Source organism: Amaranthus tricolor, chromosome 8 (assembly GCF_026212465.1).
Source record: "Amaranthus tricolor cultivar Red isolate AtriRed21 chromosome 8, ASM2621246v1, whole genome shotgun sequence".
In the NCBI taxonomy this organism is placed as follows: Eukaryota; Viridiplantae; Streptophyta; class Magnoliopsida; order Caryophyllales; family Amaranthaceae; genus Amaranthus; species Amaranthus tricolor.
In genome coordinates this window covers 16941586-16962587 of record NC_080054.1, presented here as the reverse complement: position 1 = coordinate 16962587, position 21002 = coordinate 16941586, and the positions used below count along the sequence as shown (strand labels likewise).

The 21002-nt window shown below is 34.4% G+C and overlaps 1 protein-coding gene across 3 annotated transcripts in view; it reads right to left on the bottom strand.

Moving 5' to 3' along the window:
* Positions 1-6935: 6935 nt before the first annotated feature.
* LOC130820289 (protein MICRORCHIDIA 2-like) overlaps positions 6936-21002 on the bottom strand; it is a 29579-nt gene continuing 15512 nt past the window's right edge. The window contains exons 10-19 of one of the 3 annotated variants that reach the window (XM_057685610.1): positions 18661-18768; positions 18408-18557; positions 13595-13687; positions 12753-12804; positions 12541-12652; positions 12107-12326; positions 8882-8958; positions 7637-7679; positions 7356-7535; positions 6936-7143 (exon numbers count right to left, since the gene is read on the bottom strand). In XM_057685610.1, the coding sequence (XP_057541593.1) occupies positions 7422-7535; positions 7637-7679; positions 8882-8958; positions 12107-12326; positions 12541-12652; positions 12753-12804; positions 13595-13687; positions 18408-18557; positions 18661-18768 (969 nt within the window). In that variant the 3' untranslated portion in view covers positions 6936-7143; positions 7356-7421. Of the gene's footprint in view, positions 7206-7355; positions 7536-7636; positions 7680-8881; positions 8959-12043; positions 12327-12540; positions 12653-12752; positions 12805-13594; positions 13688-18407; positions 18558-18660; positions 18769-21002 lie in introns of those variants that run through there. The other 2 variants (XM_057685609.1, XM_057685611.1) reach the window with 2 other exon arrangements.

The window sequence follows — 21002 nt, the reverse complement described above, 5'->3', positions numbered from 1 at the left end:
GATACTAAATACTAATTATAATGGAAAAGGATTTAGAAGAAAAAAAATTTAAAATAAATAAGCACTATAATTTTATTACTAACCAAATCTTTTCGATTGTGAAACAATTTATAAGGAGATATTACTCATCTTCTGATGAGAATATTGGTTTGATTGATGCTCCTACAGATGTTGCTCAATATAATTGACATGTGGTCTCTCCAACTGTACATATATTAAAAGACTAATATTGTTCTTTATTTGTTTTGTTAGGATCTTTAATAGTTAGTTACATACAACTAACTATTCCTCGATATATATATATATATATATATATATATATATATATATATATATATATATATATATATATATATATATATATATATATATATATATATATATATATATATATATATATATATATATATATATATATATAATGTCCTTTGTAAAAAAAAATTTCATTCTATCAAATAATAACATAAGTTATGATTCTTCATCAGAATACTCTATGGAGTTCTCAATCTCTAATTCTAACATTGCATCAGAGCTATTAGATTAAATTTGTCTAAACACTTTTCTTTTTTTTTTTTTCTAAAACACGAAATCTGTTGTTTCAAATTTTCTGCAGTTTGTTGCTTCTGTTCTTTCTTTCTTTTCTTTCTTGCTTCTCATGGAGGAACACACCAATTCTTCTGTTAATCCCAAAAAAAGGAGGACATTACTCTGACCCAACTCAAGATCTAAGTAGTTTTTATTACTTACATTCTTCGGATTCCGCAAGTATCAAATTGGTATCGGTGGTTTTTGATGGAATAGTATATACAGATTGGAAAAGATCCATGATGATAAGTCTTGATGCTAAAAAAAAATTTGTTTTGTTGATGGTAGTTTATCCAAACCCATAGATAATTCTCTTGAAGAGACAACTCGGAAAAGGTGTAATAACATGGTTATAGGATGGATCATCTCATCTCTTGATAGATATATTGCCAAAAGTATTATGTATTTCGAGACAGCAAGTGACATATAGAATGATCTTCAAGGAAGGTATGGAACACCCTCAACCTCTCAAATGTATAGATTACAAGAAAAATTGATAAATACTACTCAAGAATTAGGTATGTCTATTGCTGAATATTTCACAAGAGTTAAGTCATTATGGGATGCAATAGATGACTTAAGACCCTTACCATCTTGTAATTGTCATCCCAATACTGACTTTGTAAAGATACAACAAGAATAAAGAATAATGACCTTTCTAATGAATCTGGATCTTTATTTCAATCAAGTTAGAACCAACCTCTTAATGTTTAAAAATCTTCCTGAGATGACTAAGTGTACTGAATGCTTCTACAAGAGGAGAGCCACAAAGAGCTTAGCAAAACAAATTCCCCTGATCCAATGGCCTTTGCATCTGAAAAGAAAAAATATTATGAAAAAGGGAAGAAACCAACATATTTTTGTGAGCACCGTAAGATAGCAGGACATTTCATTGATCGATGTATCAAGATACATGGGTATCCTACCAAAATCAAGTCTAATAAGAAGTACACAGCTGCATCTACAAGAATACAAATCTTGCAGAAGAAAATGTTGAAGGTAATCATTTTGGCTTGTCTAATGAACAATTTGCTAACCTATTATCTTTTCTTGAAAAAAGGGATGACAGTACAGAGGACAAAATTGAACTAGGAAATACAACAAATCTTGCAGGTATATACTGTCTTATTTCTAGCATTAATTCTAGCAACAAATCACATATGCAATGACATAAATTTCTTTGATAATGTTAATGATGTTAGTCACTCTAAATACTATATTACTATACCAAATGGTAGTAAACATAAAGTCACCAAGATAGTAAATGTCAGATTAAATGATAAAGTGACTTTAAAAATGTGTTCTTTGTTCCTCATTTTCAATTTAATCTTATCTCTGTTGGCAAAATATACATAGATACAAATGCTCTTGCTGTTTTTTCTCAAGAATTTTGCCTTCTTCAGGACCATTTGACAAGGACTTATTTGCCTCCGGGTAAACTTATCAATGGTATCTATTATACAAAGGATAAAGCACATGACGTTTCAAGCGAAGCTCATCCCCTAGCAAGTGTTGTCAATTCAAAAAATATGATGGAGCATGCTAAACTTTGGCACACTAGACTTGGGCATGCACCCTTTCCCAAGCTTAAGATTGTTTTTCCTGAGAATGATACAAAGAGTATTAAAGATAGTTTCTTGTAATCTATTTGCCCTTAGTCAGGACAAAATAGACTTCTATTCCATGATACCTACATCAAGACAAATCATGCTTTTGACTTGCTTCATATAGATACTTGGGGACATTCATAAAACCTACAATGGATGTAATTACTTTTTTACTATAGTTGATAATTTTACAAGAATAACTTGGGTTTATTTAATGAAAAATAAAAATGACTGTGTTGATTGTTTATGCTAATTCTTTCGTTTTATACAAACACAATTTAATAAACATGTTAAAGTCATTAGAACAGATAACGCTAAAGAATTGTGTGAAGGGCAGATGGCTAAAATATACCAAAAATTTGGTATCGAACATTACAAAAGTTGTAGGGACACGCCACAACAAAACGGTGTTGTAGAAAGAAAGCACAAACACCTTCTTGAAACCACTCGTGCCCTTTCTTTTCAATCTAATTTGCCCAAATCCTTTTGGGGCGACTGTATTTTATCCGCTGCATATATAATCAATAGGCTGCGGGTTGCCTTTACAATGCGGTTGTTCAAAACTGACCCGACCCGAAAATCCGAACCGAAACCAAAAGTAAATCGACTCGAAAATGTGTTCCTTTTTTAGGTTTATCGAACCGACATTACCCGACCCGAAGTTATACCCGAACTGGTTGACAACCAAAAATGGGAAAACTAAACCCGAGCTGTAACCGATGTTTGTAACCGATACATAACCGTTAACCGAGATTACCTGAACCTAATAATGACCGACCCGATTCATATCCGACCTAAATCATGCTCGAAATCAAATTCGATATGGCTAAAACCAACTTAACCCGAACGAAGTTTAGATCAAACTGTTGTAAACCTGAACCAAATTTTTACATAGAAATATGATCGACTCATATTCAATCATCTTATTAGTTATTCTAACAAAGTGATAAATATTTTTATAAAATAAATGTTATAAATACATGGTTTCATAGATTTAGAGTTAATAATCAATGATCAATGTTTATTTAACTACTTTTGATCGAATTAGATGAAAATTGATAGAACTTTATAATTTTAATTTTCGGTCAAACAAATAAAAGTAACAATGTAATAATGATCACTAATTGATTTGCATTTTCACTATTTTGCTTTAGGTAAAGAAACCTTATCATCAATTAAAAAATGACTAAAAACTTAATCTAATACTGACTCGATCAACAATAATTAGTAATTTGCAATTCGTAGACAAATTCTACTTGAAAAATACCCGAACCCAATCTGTACCCGGTAAAATCCAACCAATTATTAACCGACGACAACTTGCGACCGATTGAAACTCAATACGAACTTCAACCGACACCGAACTGATGCTAACCCGATAGCTCGAATAACCGATCTTCAACCGAACCGTGACTAACCGACCCGACCCGAGTATGACTCGTCGTAACACGCATCCGAAATATAATCGATCCGAAATACAACCGAACTGAATGAAAGCCGTCTGAAACCGACACGATCACCCGAATGAACACCTCTAACGATGCCTAAATGTTTCACCTTACCAAAAATTATTTGATATACCACCTAGTACAGATCATATGAGATCTTTTGGTTGTTTGGGTTTTGTTTCTACCTTACAAAAAGGGAGAACAAAGTTTCAACCTAGGGCTATTCCTTGTGTGTTTATAAGTTATCCCTATGGTTAAAAGACTTACAAGATGTATGATATAAAAGATAAGAACGTTATTGTATCTAGAGATGTAGTCTTCTATGAAAAACACTTTCCTTACCACCTACACACACCTACTTCTTCACCCTATGCTACCTTTTATCTACCAACTAGTACTATACCCGAAAACGTGCCCTTATGGACTGATGATTTTGGAAATGAGCATGTTACTTTAAGACAAATTAATTCTAATGCTCCTAACACTAGTACACCCACTTTAAAAAAGCTTTCATCCATTACTACACCTATTCCCATTATCCAACATGCCACTACACCTATACATCAAATCAATTCTATTCCGAACAATACATCTACACCTAATATCCATGAACTTAATAATTTACCTGTTACCAACACACCTATTATCAGTAGGCAGGCAGCTGATAACACGCCACACAACACATCCCACAACACACCACATAGAAGGTCTGAAAGACTACATAAACCGCCTTCTTATTTATCTGATTATGTTTGTCAAAATAGTGCTTGGTGTAATATTGTTGCTTTTTCTAATCTTCCTCATAAGTCTCAGATATTTTTGGAAAAACAATCTCAATGGACTAAACCAACAAACTATAATGAAGCAGTAAAAGATAATAATTGAAAGCAAGCTATGCAACTTGAACTTGATGCCTTGCAGCAAAATAATACTTAGGAGCTGGTAACTCTGCCTATTGGAAAAAAGCCCATTGGTTCAAAATGGATATACAAAATTAAGTTGAAATCTGATGATAGCTTAGAATGGTTCAAAGCAAGACTTGTAGCAAAGGGGTATAGTCAACAATATGGAGTGGACTATCAAGAAACTTTCTCTCCTGTTGTCAAAATAACCATCGTAAGATGTCTCATTGCGTTAGCTGCTTGTCGAAACTGGATTATCTTTTAGTTAGATGTCAACAATGCTTTTTTGCATGGAGAACTATATGAAGAGGTTTATATAACTGTTCCAGAAGGACTAAACACACTACCCAATATTGTTTGCAAACTCAAGAAGTCTTTATATGGGTTAAAACAATCATCCCGACAATGGTTTGCCAAACTAACCCTTGAACTGTTATACTAAGGTTTCATACAATCCAAGAATGACTATTCGTTGTTCATAAAAAAGGATCACAAATCCCTTACATAGTGGCTGTATATGTAGACAATATCATAGTCACAGGGAACAACATTTTTGTAATGAAATCTTTCAAGGCTCATTTGCAAAAATTTTCAGCATTAAAGACTTGGGACAACTCAACTATATTTTGGGCCTCGAGGTTACCTATCTTGACAACGGTATTGTTCTAAGTCAGAAAAGGTTCACTAATGACCTCCTTTGATCATCTAAGCTGGATACCTTCAAAAAGGTGGTCACTCCTCTTCCCTTGAACTTTAAACTATACTCCAATGATTCACCACTTCTTAATGACCCAACTCATTACAGAAGTTTGATAGGCAAACTAAACTTCTTAAACCATACAAGACCGAATCTTTCTTTTATTATTTAGACTCTAAGTTAGTTCATGCAAAGACCAACTGAGTTACATTACAAGGCCTTGTTGCATACTCTAAATTATGTAGCAGGAACCTCGAGTCAAGGCATTGTTCTTAAGGGCAGTGATTCTCTAAAGCTAAAGGCATACTCCGACTCCGATTGAGGAGCTTGTTTGGATACCAGAAAGTTTGTTACTGGGTATGTTATTCTCTTTGGTGAATCACATGTAAGCTGGACGTCAAAGAAACAGAATACTTGAAGCTGAATATAGAGCAATAGCTGCAGTTGCTTCTGAAATTACGTGCTTAGTCTGTCTCCTTGAAGAGATTGGGGGGGGGGGATGATGAAAATATTGGTTTAATTGATGCTCCCACAGATACTACTTAATATAATCAACATGTGATCTCTTCAGTTGTACATATATTAAAGGACTAATATTGTTCTTTATTTGTTTTGTTAGGATCTTTAATAGTTAGTTACATACAACTAACTATTCCTCTATATATATATATATATATATATATATTTTTTTTTTCATTCATGTAATGTCCTTTGTAAAACAATTTCATTCTATCAAATAATAAAAGTTATATGATTCTTCATCATAATACTCTATAGAGTTCTCAATCTCTAATTCTAACATCTTTCACTTTTATTTTTACTTGAAAGAATTAGAGGGTAAAAAATGTGAAAGATTTAAAAGAATAAAATTTTCTTTGTTTAGCTAATAATTTTAAAGGAGATAAAGAAAGGAATTTGAAATGATTAAGTAACTTCACTTTGTTTTTAATAAAATTCCTAAATTAAATAAATTTAGAAGTAAAATCTTTTCTTTTCTTTTTTTTTTTCCCCTTTTAAACAAACACAAAACCTTAACGGCCCATTTAGTTAATGGTCTTACATGGTGATGATGAAAATGATTTATAATGTAAAATTTCGTCAAAAATTTCATCTCATTACCATGGTGACGAAATTTTGATCATAAAAATTTTTTTGTTTATAAATTTCCATTACCGCCTGATATCATCTCTTCCAATAATAATGCATTAAAATGAATTTTATGAAGAAAATAAGATAATTAAAATTGGACAAGCATGATTATCATGGTAAGTATTTTTCAACTATAATTACACTAATTTTCATTCTCATTATCATTGTTTATTACCAACTATCAAACGAGCCGTAAATATATTCTATTCCCTTTCTTTACACCTCTTCCCTTCGTTTTCCTTTCTTTTCCCTTCATAAATTCTTATTCAAACAAAGTGTTACTCCCCCTTCTTTTTTACTTAAACCAACAAAGAAACTTCCCTTATTATTTTCTCCCTTTCCTTTCCTTTTCTTACTTGTACCCTTCCTTCCCTTTCTTTTTCTTCTCCTAACTTACTGATATTCAGTAATTACACAAATAATCGAGAAAATTTCTGGGCAATTTTTTCTTTTATGAATGGAATACCTAAAATTATATCTGTTCAAGTCCGACTAGGCAAGATTCTTAGATAGCATCCTGTACAGTTACCAGTTTACCATACAATTAGACAAACAGACCATAAATTACCAAGTATTGTAGTTACAAGTCTTTGATAGTCCTGTTTTCAAGAGATGATGCCACATTACATTCCCCTACATTTCCACAAGAAGCTTGAGATGATACGAGTCGCAATTACATTCGTGCAAGAGCTGCTATGTAAGTTTGCATACAACATCTGGGAAGAGCTTGCTAGGACAACACTCATCACTCATGCCTGCATGATTGAAGCTCATGCTTAATACATACAATATTTCTCACGTCAATTGCATCAAATTCCTACAAAATTAGAGATGTTAAACATGAGTACGATTATAACGACGATGGGAAACAGTGCATCACACAAAATGTGAGTTAGATATATCACCGCAAAAATAATCTTTGTTATTCCAAGTCAATAAGAGCACAGAAAAAGGACGAGGTGCTTACAGTTCGTAGTTTCAACAGTCTTTCTTCTCATACATTGCACCAACTAGACAGCTGAGAATTTACTGATCAAATATGCCCTGATTGCTGCAATTGACTTTGTTGCTTTTTCTTCTCTAAGTGTAGCGCAAGTTGTGCACATTTATTTCTTGTTTCAACCAACTCCTTCTCCAATTTACTGACCTATACGGATCAGAAGTGAAAACAACATCCAAATACATCATTCGGAATCAACAGAGTGCATAACTGTTGACAGAAGGATAACATGACTAGCTTATACATACCATATGCTTTAGCTCATGCTCTTTCTGCACATGTGCTTCACATCTGCAGAAAAGTCTAAAGTTATTTTTTATAATTATGCGTAAAACTTATTCACATAAACCATAGAACTTTCCCTCATTCAGTTGGATACCCAGGCTTTTACACAGTTGAGTATGAGTCGCCATGTAGACCCTATCTGTAGCCAATGAAAATCTTCCCAAGCTAGGTTCATAATTTTCCACACTCTCTTTTAATATGATGGTGCAAAAATACGGTTTTGGTCAAGGTCGCGATAATGGTCGCGAAACGGATATCGCGGTCAACACGGATGATTTGGCGGTCAATGCAGCCTACATTTTGGTCGAGGTGAACTCAAAAACCTTTACAATACGGTTGCAATACGGTGATGCGGCCTTGTTTTTGCACAATTATTATGAAAGCAAGCTTTTCCCCAACTCTCTTGTATAGCAGGTTCATAATTTCCACAAGTACAATACTAAACTATCCAATGCCACAAACAATTGAACTTCTAATTCTACATTGCCACAACTAGACTGCATGAGCAATCGACCAAAACCTATTTTCAGTTCGAACATGATAACTAAGATTCCGAATTGAATTTGAAATTGCAACTACAAACCTTACTTAAAAAACTATGATAGATGGATCCATCATACTCAAAGTTCCAAGGGTTTGTTTCAAAAGACAAACTCAAACAGCCTTACTATAAAAAATATTTCAAAAACAATAACAAAAGAAAATCTCTATATTGTTTATGTAAGCTAAAACAATTTAATCTTCAATAAGTAATTCTCTAAAATATTTTTTATTTTTGCCAGGCCATGACTTCTGTGTCTTTTATCAGCAATTAGGCACTTAATAGTAAAGAAATAAACAAAAAGTACTGTTTAAGATGATAATATTCACAACTACCGCACTATAACTAACCACATAAATGTTAAAAACATTTCATATCAAACGCGTGCACATCCCTTCATAGCCGAGCATAGCTTTGGATCAGAAATGTAAGACAGAATGGTTCCTTGATCTCAGAAAACCCCAATAAGAAAAGGCTTGGTTTCATTTCACTTTAATTGCACACAACACAGACACCAAAGTGAATGTCTAAAAATCCCATAGCACAAAAGAAGTACAATCACCTCAGTCCAGAAAGGAGCTATTAAACGATTGACACCATGAGAAGTTCTATACACATGTAAGAAGTTGGCACACAAGCATTCAGGAGGTCAAACAAAGAAATCTACCTGGCGAATAATTGAATATTCTCTTCACAAATTTGCTCGATAGATAAAGAGTCTGTAGAATCATCCACTGCTTCATCCTACAATGCACCATAATTCTTACAATGAGATAAAATATCACTTCATTCTTTCGTGTATATATATTTAAAGAGAGAGAGAGAACAAGAGAAGGGAGGATCTGCTGCAAACTGTGAAAACCACTTTATAAGGTATATATGTGAGAATTTAAGAGGTACTTTCACCTCTAAGTCTACCCAGTAGTCACTGTAACGACCAATGTTGCCAATATTTACAGGACATGCATACCCCTTTAAGCCGCATATTTACTCCTTGGTTTTCACCATAAGAACATATATATTATATATGTGTATGTGATTGGAAGAATAAAATTTAACGAAGTATGCCAATCTTTCATCATATTGACCAAACAAAAGTTCAGTGGTGTGTTTGGATTGAAGGATTTCGATTGAAGAGAAGAGGAAAGGGTTCATTTACAATGGTTGGAACAACTGGACAGCTGAGGAGGGGGGGGGGGGAGGAGAAGCATATTAGATGCAATTTGAGGGTATTTTTTGCATAACCTTCCTATCATCTACTAATACACCACTGCAGTTAACAGCAACTATAGCTCACATAACTATGGCACTGAAGAATAATACTATATTCCCAATTTGGTGTTTTGATAGCTGTCTCACAAATGAAGGTTATATCTGTAAGCAAGCCTACCATGGAAAATGGAAATATTTTATAAAGCAATGGCCATCAGGCAGCATTGCTGGAGAGGCAAGGACAGAAGTGAAACTGTAAAAAGGGAAGTTAACTCTTTTCTATTAAGCAAGCATATGAATTATTTAATAATAGAGAATATGATGAGCAATTAGAAAGATCATGACATTTGTGATTCAATTTTACTTACGCATTTAGAAATTTCTTATTAAGAGAACAGTAGAACAAAATGGTAACCAAGACATCCGGTTTATTGGGAAACTAATGAAGATTTACACACTACTTTAGTCATTAAGTCTTGAAATGCACTACTTTAGCTTTTGCCTGCACACCAACGAACTAACAAAGGTAGTGATCCCTCATGATTTTTCACCTTCTTAACTCATGTTCAAGAGTATTAAAATACTCTTATCAGATACCAAAAAATCAGTGTGTCAACATAACTACTCATACCAAAACCTAGTTTACAATAGCCATGTTACTTGGAGTCCTCAATCCTCATCTTGCCTCAAGTGTTTGTGCCAAGTCCTTGACATTCCTATATGTATATGGGAACTTGACACCTCATTTTGGATTGAAAACATGCAAATATATCATTGAAAACAAAAAAGATGAGCATAAAACTAGGGAGTTAGACACATACTCCATTTATTATTCTGAAGCAAGTACAAAAGTCTAACTAACGCTCTTTTACTTTTTGACATTGTCAATGGTACTGTGAACAATCTATAGCTCACATCTTTTAAATCCTACAATGAAGGTACATCATCTTTACCTTATACAAGTAGGTTTCGGGCAAGTTCTAATAATGTTGAGTCAATAAGAAAAGAGATAATAAGTTTTATTAGAAAATGAAGGAATTTATATTTCAAAAGTAAAGCAAGAAAATGATACTTCACCCCAAAACAATAGAAAAACCTATCTTGGTTTTGTTTTTAGGTAAACGGCACCTTTTGAGATATAAGTTTCGCAAAGAATGTATTCTGAGAATTCATTTTGTAGGAAAACCCCAAATAGATAATCATAAAAATGGTGTGTATCCTAGTCACACTCTTTGACTAAAGAGTCGGCATCTTGAATCGCATCTTTCTCTATTTTCTTGTCTATTTATTAATGTGCCTCCCATGCTCTTAATCTCTCTCCTTTTTCAATTACCTTCTTCCATCAATGACCAATCCAATCCTTGTGTTCATGTCTATTGCAAAAGTTGAAGCCTTCATTAGGATATCACAAAACATGAAACGTCCATGTGATGATCCTTCCATATTCTTGTCCTTGACTCACATGCCTTTCACTATCCACATATCTCACTATGTTTATATCCTTCTATTAACAGCCATTCTGCTTCAAATGTTCTTCTTTCTCAATAATCTTGTAGTCTTCATCAGGGCGTAACCAAACATGATTTACATCTGAATATTCCTCTCCATTTACTTATCTTATAATTATTTCCTTCTGCACTCTCAAGCTCTCTCTTTTTATTTTGCTCTCCTATTTTTAGCCCAACAGTTCATTGTGTTTTTCTCTCATTGAACTTCAATTTTCATCAGGTCATCACACAACCTGGAACTTCTATCAGGCAGTCAATCGGCTCATCATCAAACTATAAGCTTTCATCCAAACAGCAAGACGTTCACCGGTACTATTGATTCAACATTTTCCTCTAAGCTTAGGCACATGCCACAGAGGCCACGAAATGCCTAGCGTGCACCTAAACCCCAAGAGGCATATACGCCACAACTCACAATAAATTTTTTAATCTGAAAAAACCACAGCTGTGCCTCATGCAGCACATGCCTATTGATATTAACTTTCCTCAAGTGTTCGGATGTGCTGTCCAATAGCTGACACCTGAGGCGCAGTTTTCAGACATAGGATTTGGTCAATAGAGCACACACACACACACACATGCAGCACATGCCTATTGATATTAACTTTCCTCAACTGTTCAGATGTGCTGTCCAATACTTGGCACCTGAGGCACAGTTTTCAGACATAGGATTTGGTCAATAGAGCACACACACACACACACACCACACACACACACACACACACTCCACACACACACACATAAATTAGGTGTGAAAGGCAAGCCAAATTGGCCAACAACAAGTGACAAGCAAATCTGAGCCCAGTCAAAGCTAATTAAGTTCAAGGTAAGAAAAACAATGAGCTCATGCCTTCTGTTAATTTCAGATCTAGATGTAAGCCTGAGCCATGACACATCAAGCCACAAACTCATTAAGTTGAGCCTGAGTTCAGATTTCTTTATTGGTTCATGTAGATGTAGCCGACACTAATCTTCTAAGATTAAGGCTTTGGCATTGTCAATTGTGCTTGAACGCCTTTCAGACAAGCATATCAAAATCCAAACATCACCAAATCAAACATATAAATAAATAAATAAATAAAATCCAAACATTGAAACATCACACCCACAGATCACAAGATGAACAAAAAAGAATGTGAATCGAAGAACGAGAGCATTTGATTAGTATTCACAGCAGATAGGTCAATTATAGATTGCACTGCAGATGCATCCTCCTGATAGTTTCTCCTAGGTCGAGCAGCAAGCTCAGCAACGGGCTGATTCAACAATCCTTCCTGAGCTCCAGATGTAGAACTTCTAATAGCATGATCATCATTGCGAGAGAATTTTCTAATTTTAGGTGGAGGAGGCTGGTCCCGCCGCTGGAATCCAACAAAATGGCAGTGGCTTTTCCTGCAACATACATGATGATATTGAAACACATTATCCAAAATAACCTGCCCCACCAGATATCAATGAGTTGAATAAAAATGTGTAACTCCCTTATCTACAACCCACTGACCACAAGAAATACACAGCCAAGTAAAGCTGACACAGAAGTAGAAGATTTTTGAGCAAACATGCGCAAGTGAAAAGTATTGCAAGAGAATGTCTGAGATGAACAAACCAGTAATCGTTAACCATCGACTTTAACCGTGATTCTAGTTTAATATACAGTGAGGATCTCTCAAAATCCTGTTTGTCATGTGCCGGTTCGATAAAATTTGCTTCAAGGACACCTACGATACAAGTACTACAATCAGAAATATATACTTAAAGAAATGAAGAGGAAAATCATAGACAAACTAAATGCCCAACAAAACATAAATAATATCATACCAACAACACCATTCCCTACAGAACTACCATCACGAACAACCTTCCAGAAAGGCTGCAACCACAATAATTGGAGTCACACACCTCAATAAATTTTTATGATTATGTATATACGCTGCTTAAGATTGTGAAGCCACTTGAAAGAGGGCAAGATGAAACAAAATGCGAGGGAACAGAACTCAACATATTATTGTTTATGTATGTCCATATCACATTAGTGTGTGAAATATACAGCAGCTTCAAATTTATTGGTATTAAGGGTGAATGATAGTGAACATCTTTTTGTGTCACAAATTGAGGTAAAAGAGATACATCAAAATGAATACAAAGCTCGCTCATGGTAGGCGGCAAGCCGGTAATTTATGAACATGTCAGAGGCTAATGCAGAAGAGGGAAAAAGTAGGATATACCAAGTACATTCAGAGTTCTACATCACTTCAATTTATCACAGGTTACTCCCTGCATTTTCTAACAGTGTTGTTTAGGACTTTAGTTAATGCACAGATATTGAGTTCTCAGAAAATTCATACTTGTTGAAATCTGGCCAAAACATAATTATGCACGGTGTTTAGAACGGACAAGTAAAATTAGTCCTGGCTATTTTAAGTGATAGAAAATAAAACTATCAGACGATTAATGAACGAGTAAAAGGGGGAGTTCATTAACAATTAAAAACAAGTCATGCTATAAAAAGAAGCATTGTAAAAAATATTAGATAAAAAAAAACAGCATAAGTAATTCATTGCAACCTACAATTGATATGGGCAGCAAGGCTACAAAACATTCACAAATTATAAGCATTTAAATAAAACAGCAAGAAGAGTAAAATTAAGCTGCAAGCTTACCCTTATAAGTCGATTTTTATGGTAAACATTGAACCCAGAGACATTCAGATCTGGAGCTTGTTTTATAAACCCAATGGTTGTTTTCACTGTGACCTGGACATGAAAATATCAAATTTAGAGCAGGAAAGAACCATATGGTTTCAAAATAACGAAATCAACCATTTTATCGGTCTTCATTTAAGAAACAGTTTCAGTTTACAGCATCATGTAAACCAACTGTTTTGCGAATGGAGTATTTTTGTAAACAGCATTTCAATACAAAAGTGCTACAACATAAAATATGACATTTGAATAACAAGATCAAGAAATATTTCCATCCAATATGAAGCAGTATTTTGAAGATGAACTGAAACCTATTCATTCTAAAGGCACTTGATTACAGACAAATAATAACTTCTGTAAAGAGAAAATTGAATACCATGCCTCATTTTGTGTAAAGTTTCATGATCGCAACAAAAACAATTATTCACAAAATGGCTAGTTCAATAAGTTGATTCCGAATACCTGGAATACTGAATCAGTAAAGAGCGTGGTACATACTCATGATAGAATTAAGGAGCTGGTTGAAGGTTAGATAGTGTGCAAAAGCTGAGCATATATATTCAAATAAAGACTAAGCTATGTGAAAATTTAGTGGCACGCCATGTTTAATGCATAATAGCTGGAGCATTTAGGGGAACCAATAAGAACGGCTATGGTGGGTTCACTGTACTCCAGCTTTCAAAATCATCCTGAAATTTGTCTCTCTAAATCATACGGCACAACATTCCATCTCTTACAGCAAGATTTTAGCAGCAGATTGTTCCACAAGAAACATTCATCTAAACTGCAGGTGTTCAACAGGGCGGGTTTGGGGGTGGGTCTGGGGCGGGCAAAAAACTTCTTTGACCCGCCCCGATCCTGCCCCTTAAATTTTTATTGTCTACGTGATTGCTTTGTTTACTAGAAACAAATTCAAGCTGACATGGTAAAGTTCCATAAATTTTAAGTTTTAAGTAGCTGGCTTGCTGCACAAGGGGAAGTTGATTTCTGCTATCTTTCTAGTGTGGCATTGTTTGTGGTGCCGGTCATCTTATACTACTTTTAGTGAGATGAAAGTAGTGCTTTTTCGTTCTATAATATCTTTGCTTTATATTTATATTAATTGATTGAGGACGCTTAGATATTCAAACTTCCTGCCAGAAGCCAATGTGCAGACAGCTCCTAATCCAGCCTGTCAAATTTGTATATTATTCTAACCCGTTAAAAGCCCACCCCGACAATTAAATTTTGAATATGGGTTGACAAGTTAAAAGCCCGACTCTTTTAGAAAACTAGAGGGCTTGACCCTTTTCAAAAAGGCCATATCACGAGCTTTTAAGGGCCCCGCGCTGTTCCACACCTCTAATCTAAACTAGCTTAGAGCAGCTTTGGCCCCCCATACATTCATAAAAAATATTTATCATCTATACACAAGAAATTGGTCACCAAAACGGACATATAGTTTGAAAACACAATTCAAGTACTAAATCATACCTCACTGTTGTAAGTTCAAGGAATTTACAACGAGTGTGATTGTTAAGATACGACTAGTCTAAAGCTTTTAGAGCTCTTAGCCATTGATACACTAAAATGTTCCATCAATAGCCATTGATATCATAGTGTAAAAACAAGGTTGCATCGCATCGCATCAGCCGTGTTGTAAAGGTGTTTAAAACAAACGAACCGATATTTCCCGCGTTGTAAAGGCGTAAAAAATGCTTTTTCGGGCCATATTAAGGGGTATTTTATGATTCGAATGATATTTAAGTGTTACAATAACTACCGTGATTGCAACCGTTACCGCATTTTTACACTATGACTGATATAATAACTTTAGTCTTAAACTGTAACAATTTTTTTTCAAGCGAGTTCTCTAATACTTGCAACATAACATTTTGAGACATAATTTACACAACTATTCCCCAAAATTCCCATATCCTTTTCCTCTCTTTCTACTCCCCTGCTTTCTCAAGACATTATATCTCTCTCTTCCCTTGCTTTCTCCAGCACAACCCTTCTTTCATCGTTGCAGACAATCACCTTACTCATTTGTGTTTTAAGCATTGCTGCATCAAACTATGAACATTCCACCATCAACCTTCCAAATAATAATTCAAACAGCACCACCAAGGAACATTCCACCAGGAAAGCCACTAAATTGGTCTAAAAAGCCTCACAAGTAATAGATCGAAAAGAGAAAGATTGTACAAGAGTAGAGATAAGAAAGAAATTGAAAAAGATTGATGAAATTTTGAGTTGGCACAAGAAGAAATCTCCAAGTTTAGGAGTTGTAATAGAAATTTGAAAGAAATGGTTGGTTTAGGGAGGAATTTGATGAGAAATCAAGGGGATGGAGGTGGATATGGCCTTATCTTTCAATATTCTTTAGGGTGGTCGTAGGGTGAAGGAGATTGTGATAATGATGAATGTGGGAAGGTCGTAAGGAAATTGATGGAAATAATAGTGAAAATGAGGGGATAACAACATTGAATTAATATATCTCAAGAACATTGCCAAAATCTTAAGTAGGGTTGGCAACATAAACTAAAACAAATTAGCGTGGAAAAGCATTGCCAACAATGATTATTCATCCCTCTCTAATACAAAAAATAATTTTAATAATAATTAACAAGTAACAATAACAATTCCAATGATCAATATATAATCCCCTCCTTGATTTATCTCTATATATTATCATATGCTCATGCAAACATAGCTCAAAAACAAGGTCGCATCATTGTATCGTGACAGTATTATAAAGGTTTTTAAGTTTACCGCGACAGTGTGAGATCAGTATTTTTGCACAATGCATGAAAATCCAACTTCTTCATGTCATTCTTCACTCCTATCATTCAAGTCAATTTTGGTGTGTATCTAAATCTTTTAATCAACCTAAATTTCTAACCTTACAATCTTTTGACTTATAATTTTTTATATTTGACTTTAAAATCGACACCTCTAAGATCCTATCTTATATTTTTATTTTAAACTATATCATTTAGTTTATGCCCAATCAATAATCTTACATATGCAAGCTAAACAAATGAAAAGGTTGTAAAAGTTTCACTTTAGCCTAAGTGGAACACCTCGATCGCATAATGTTTCGATCACAACTCTCCATTAGGGCCCCCTGCATCGATTCATATACTTAACATCTTAATTGATATATCCTTGTGCAAATTCAAGTCAAGGTACTTGAAACACTCACTTGCGGAGAGCTCCCTCTCGTCTAACTTCACAACATCTCTACTATGATCTTGTGCCGAATCAACACTTCATATACTTTGTCTTACTTCGACTTAGTTTAAATGTTTTTTTATTCTAACACTTGCCTCTAAATCTCTAGCTTAGCATTGAACTCATCTCGAATTTCATCCACTTATACAATGAAAAAAATGCACCATGGAACTTGTCCTTGAATAAGTCTTGTATCTCGCCTAGAAAGGTATTAAAGTAAAACTTGATTTAAGAAAAAAAATCATTGTTGTTAAAAGTGTGTCAAAAGACAAATCTTTGAATTGTTCTATATGGAAATCCTTATTTTAAGAAAACTTGGAAAATAATCAACCAATGCAGAAAAAAAGACTTTGTTAGTGGCGATTCCCCACATTAAATTATTTTGGTTCATGCACCAACCTTGCATTTTTAGATTAAAGTTTTAACATTAATATAGTATGAAAAGAAAAGGCATCATTGTGGTGATGGTGCAGCAAGTGGGCAAATGATGTAAGGTTGTGAATACTTGTGATTATGGGCAGCAAGTGGGCAGATGATGTAAGGTTGTGAATACTTGTGATTATGGGTTACAAGGGAGAAAGCCAAGTGAAATCTAGTATGTTTGTCCAATCCTTGCCTCCTCTCTATGGTACATATTGCAAGTAAATGGGTCCTGAGGAAAGTGCCTTCCTACATAGCCAATTCGTTAACTTCTCTTCAGTTTTACTTTTTTTTGTTTATGACTTGTCAGCTAGTGTTTCTTCTCTTCTCTAAGATGGAGTTAGCTAAATTTATAGAAGTTTTCAAAATGGAAATGTGATCAAGGTTGATGGAATAAGGAAAAATTTCATAGTGGGTTTTTAATTTGTATAGAATAAACTATCACTGGACATAAGCAATATTGGAATCCTAGTACATATAAAGGTGATTTTCAACAGTATTACCATAGCAATAGATAGAACTGTAGCAAGTAGCAAAGTACTTCTTGGGACAACTTCATAACCATAACACAAATTCTTGTGAGAGATGGTCTCTTTGAGAGCCATCATTAATTGGGCCAACCCATTATATATTTTTTAAAATATTGTAAGTAGGCATTAAGAATGATCTAAGTAGACATTTAAGATATTGAAAGTAGGCATTAAGGATACGATAAGAATTAAGGATAATGAAAGTAGGCATTAAGAATACGATAAATAGGTATTAATCTTTAATGGACTGAGCTTGAGATACGTCTCTCAAAGAGACGGTCTCTCAAGAGACTAGCTGTAACCATAATTATCTCAATGTGGTTTGTATAAACAGGCAAAAAGAGTTATTTATTACTTGTAAGCTCGTTGGTTATTACTCCTTCAATTATTTTGGTCACACTTGCCTTTTTCTGGTGTCTTAAGTTATAATCTTCACATTATTATTTAAGACAACCACTTACATGTTTTTCAAATTATAATGTCATGCTTGTCCCTCTTCATCCCAACTCATTGACTTTTTTTAACTATCCACCCAGTACAATAAAATTGAATTTCCTTTCCTAATGAGAATACATAAGACAAGTTATCAGTCTTTACAATTTTACCTCAGCAGATGTTGCAGCAAGCTGTGGTTTGTATGTCACCACTTCTTTGTAATTAAGCTCATCTGCAATATGTAATTGCTCCACAGGCTTACCCCTCAACAAAATCTTGAAATTCTTAAACTTTTTTAAGTACAAAATTGATGAATAGGCCTGCAAAAAGTCCAGTGTTAGCTTAGAAATGTATTAGATCTAGACACAGGCACTTGAATAGCATAGAGATGAAATGAATCAAAGTGAACGAAAAGAGTTGCACCCGCAAAGAATAACGAAGGCGGTATGAAATGTGTGATTGCAATTCAAGCGTCCGTTTGTGTACTTTTGACCCGCTTGCTTGAATGGTTTCATCCTTAAGCTTTATATCCTATACCAAATATAGTGAATATGTAAAGGCTGCACGAATCACACACTCTCAGAATATATATTTAGATCGATATGTGTATACAAATAGACACACAAGCACAAAAATAGTGGGAAAAATACCAGACACAGTTTGCGATGCATTAGATGTATTACTCATAATCACACAAAGTGAAATGCATTAGATGTCTTGGTTTTGATTTCCTTATACTTGACTAACTTTTCCTAATTCTTGCATTTTACTGATGTGAGATGGCATTTTTTTTCTTTTCCTTGATAACTACCTTGACCAGCTCATTCCACCACTTTGTATCCTTATTTACCATGAAGCTACACCCTGATTCTCCAAAAAAAACTCCTTAGCTATTCAAGTGATGCAAGTTTTCATCTTTGTCCAAGTATCCTCCACATCCAAAGTCATCTCCCAATCTGCTTTTTCAACAACTCTCTCGGCGAAAGCTTTAGAATTATCTTCTTTCAATCTCCACCATCAAATCCTACATAATTCTTTGGCTTTCTTTACCTTTAGTCTTGTTTGAAGGCAAACATCAAGGATAAGGAGTTTGTTCTACATAATCTTCTGAGATAACCATACAGTTTAGGAAACTACCTCTATCTATCATCCTTATCAAAGAGTAGCAAATTTGGTTTCCTTTACTCCAAGTCTAAAAGCAACTTGGTAGCTATATCTCTTCTTAATCCATATATTAGCATTTAGCACCCAACAAATAATATGAGAGAGCAATATCCAAAACGGACTCTTTGTCTATATTCCTAGTTCCTTAGTCAAACCTCCATGAATGTTTTCGTAGACACTGCGACAAATCATCAAGATCCTACTAATCCTTTTAATTGACTTCTCTATCCCTACTTGCGGTGCACAAACACTTATGACGTTTAAAATTTTTTCACCATATGCAATTTTCACTCTTAATCCTATCGTTCTTTCTACTTATCTCTACTACATCCTTCATTGTTTATTCATCCATAATAACAACTCTATTCTGATTTCTATCTTGTCCCGAGCACCATAATTTATATTCATGCCTTTCGCGTACTATCGTTTTAGTACTATCTTTAACCCATATGTCACTTGTAGACATAAAATGTTGATTTTCCTCATTTCCATGATATCAACCTATTGTCCAAGTTACAAATGATTCAAAATCTCATTCTTAACCAAAGACCATTAGTTTCCTTAACCTCCTATGCTTGAATCCTATGTCCCCTTGCTTATCTATCACCACACTCGTGCACATCGTTTCGGGACAACGTCCTAGTATAAGTAACCTTCCCTTGCTCATTTGACACCGGGCAATGTGGTGCGTCGTTTTTGGATGACGCCCTGGCAACCTTTACATACTTATTACTACACCTAGGGCTAAGAACTGCAGCGCATCGTTGATGCCCTCACGAGAATTGATTTTTGGTTCATGATAATGGTATGTGACTAAGTTTAACTAAACTGTTTGTCACTAACCTACCGCTTACCTTTATCCGGACTTAAGACCGACAATAAGCGACAAGCACCCACATGATAAAACACATATTATTATTGTACGCGATAAAAGCTTGCCATTGAATAGAAGAAAATTATAATTGAAAACTTAAATTACACATATAAATCCAATCGACGATGGTCGGTCCATTATTTGTCGTAACAAATAAATATGTACAACATTGACATAACTTGTGGTAAAAAAGCTTAAGTTCAAGGTCACTTAGTTCATAAAACTTACCTTTGAGAACAAGCAATTCTCAAGCATTTTTTGCTTTAATACTCCTCTTAATTGCCAAAAAGGCAACAAAGTCACTCTTGCTTTTATGTAATTTGTAAAACGAACAACGAAATTAAGCTCATATATTGAGTTCCTTATAACTCATATCTCAAGGATTACAAAGTCAGCTATATCAACTAAAAATTAATATAATAACATCATTATGTGCATGTTTATAGGCCCTTAAGCCAAGCATAACGTATAGTGGTACTTGATTCATGGAAATCTCGAGCAATGCCTCAACAAAGTCCAATCAAGGACGTTTGAGCTGTAAGGGGTTTATAGCAATATGCATCTTACATATGCTTGTGCAATAGATAAAAAGATGACTCCATTAACGCTCTTTACTACAATAATCATCCATTAAATCACAATCTATGTAGAGAGACAGTTCAACAAGTCATTCAAATTTAGACATTTTCTAATTTCTTTTTATAGGGAAGTGTATACGCAATATATC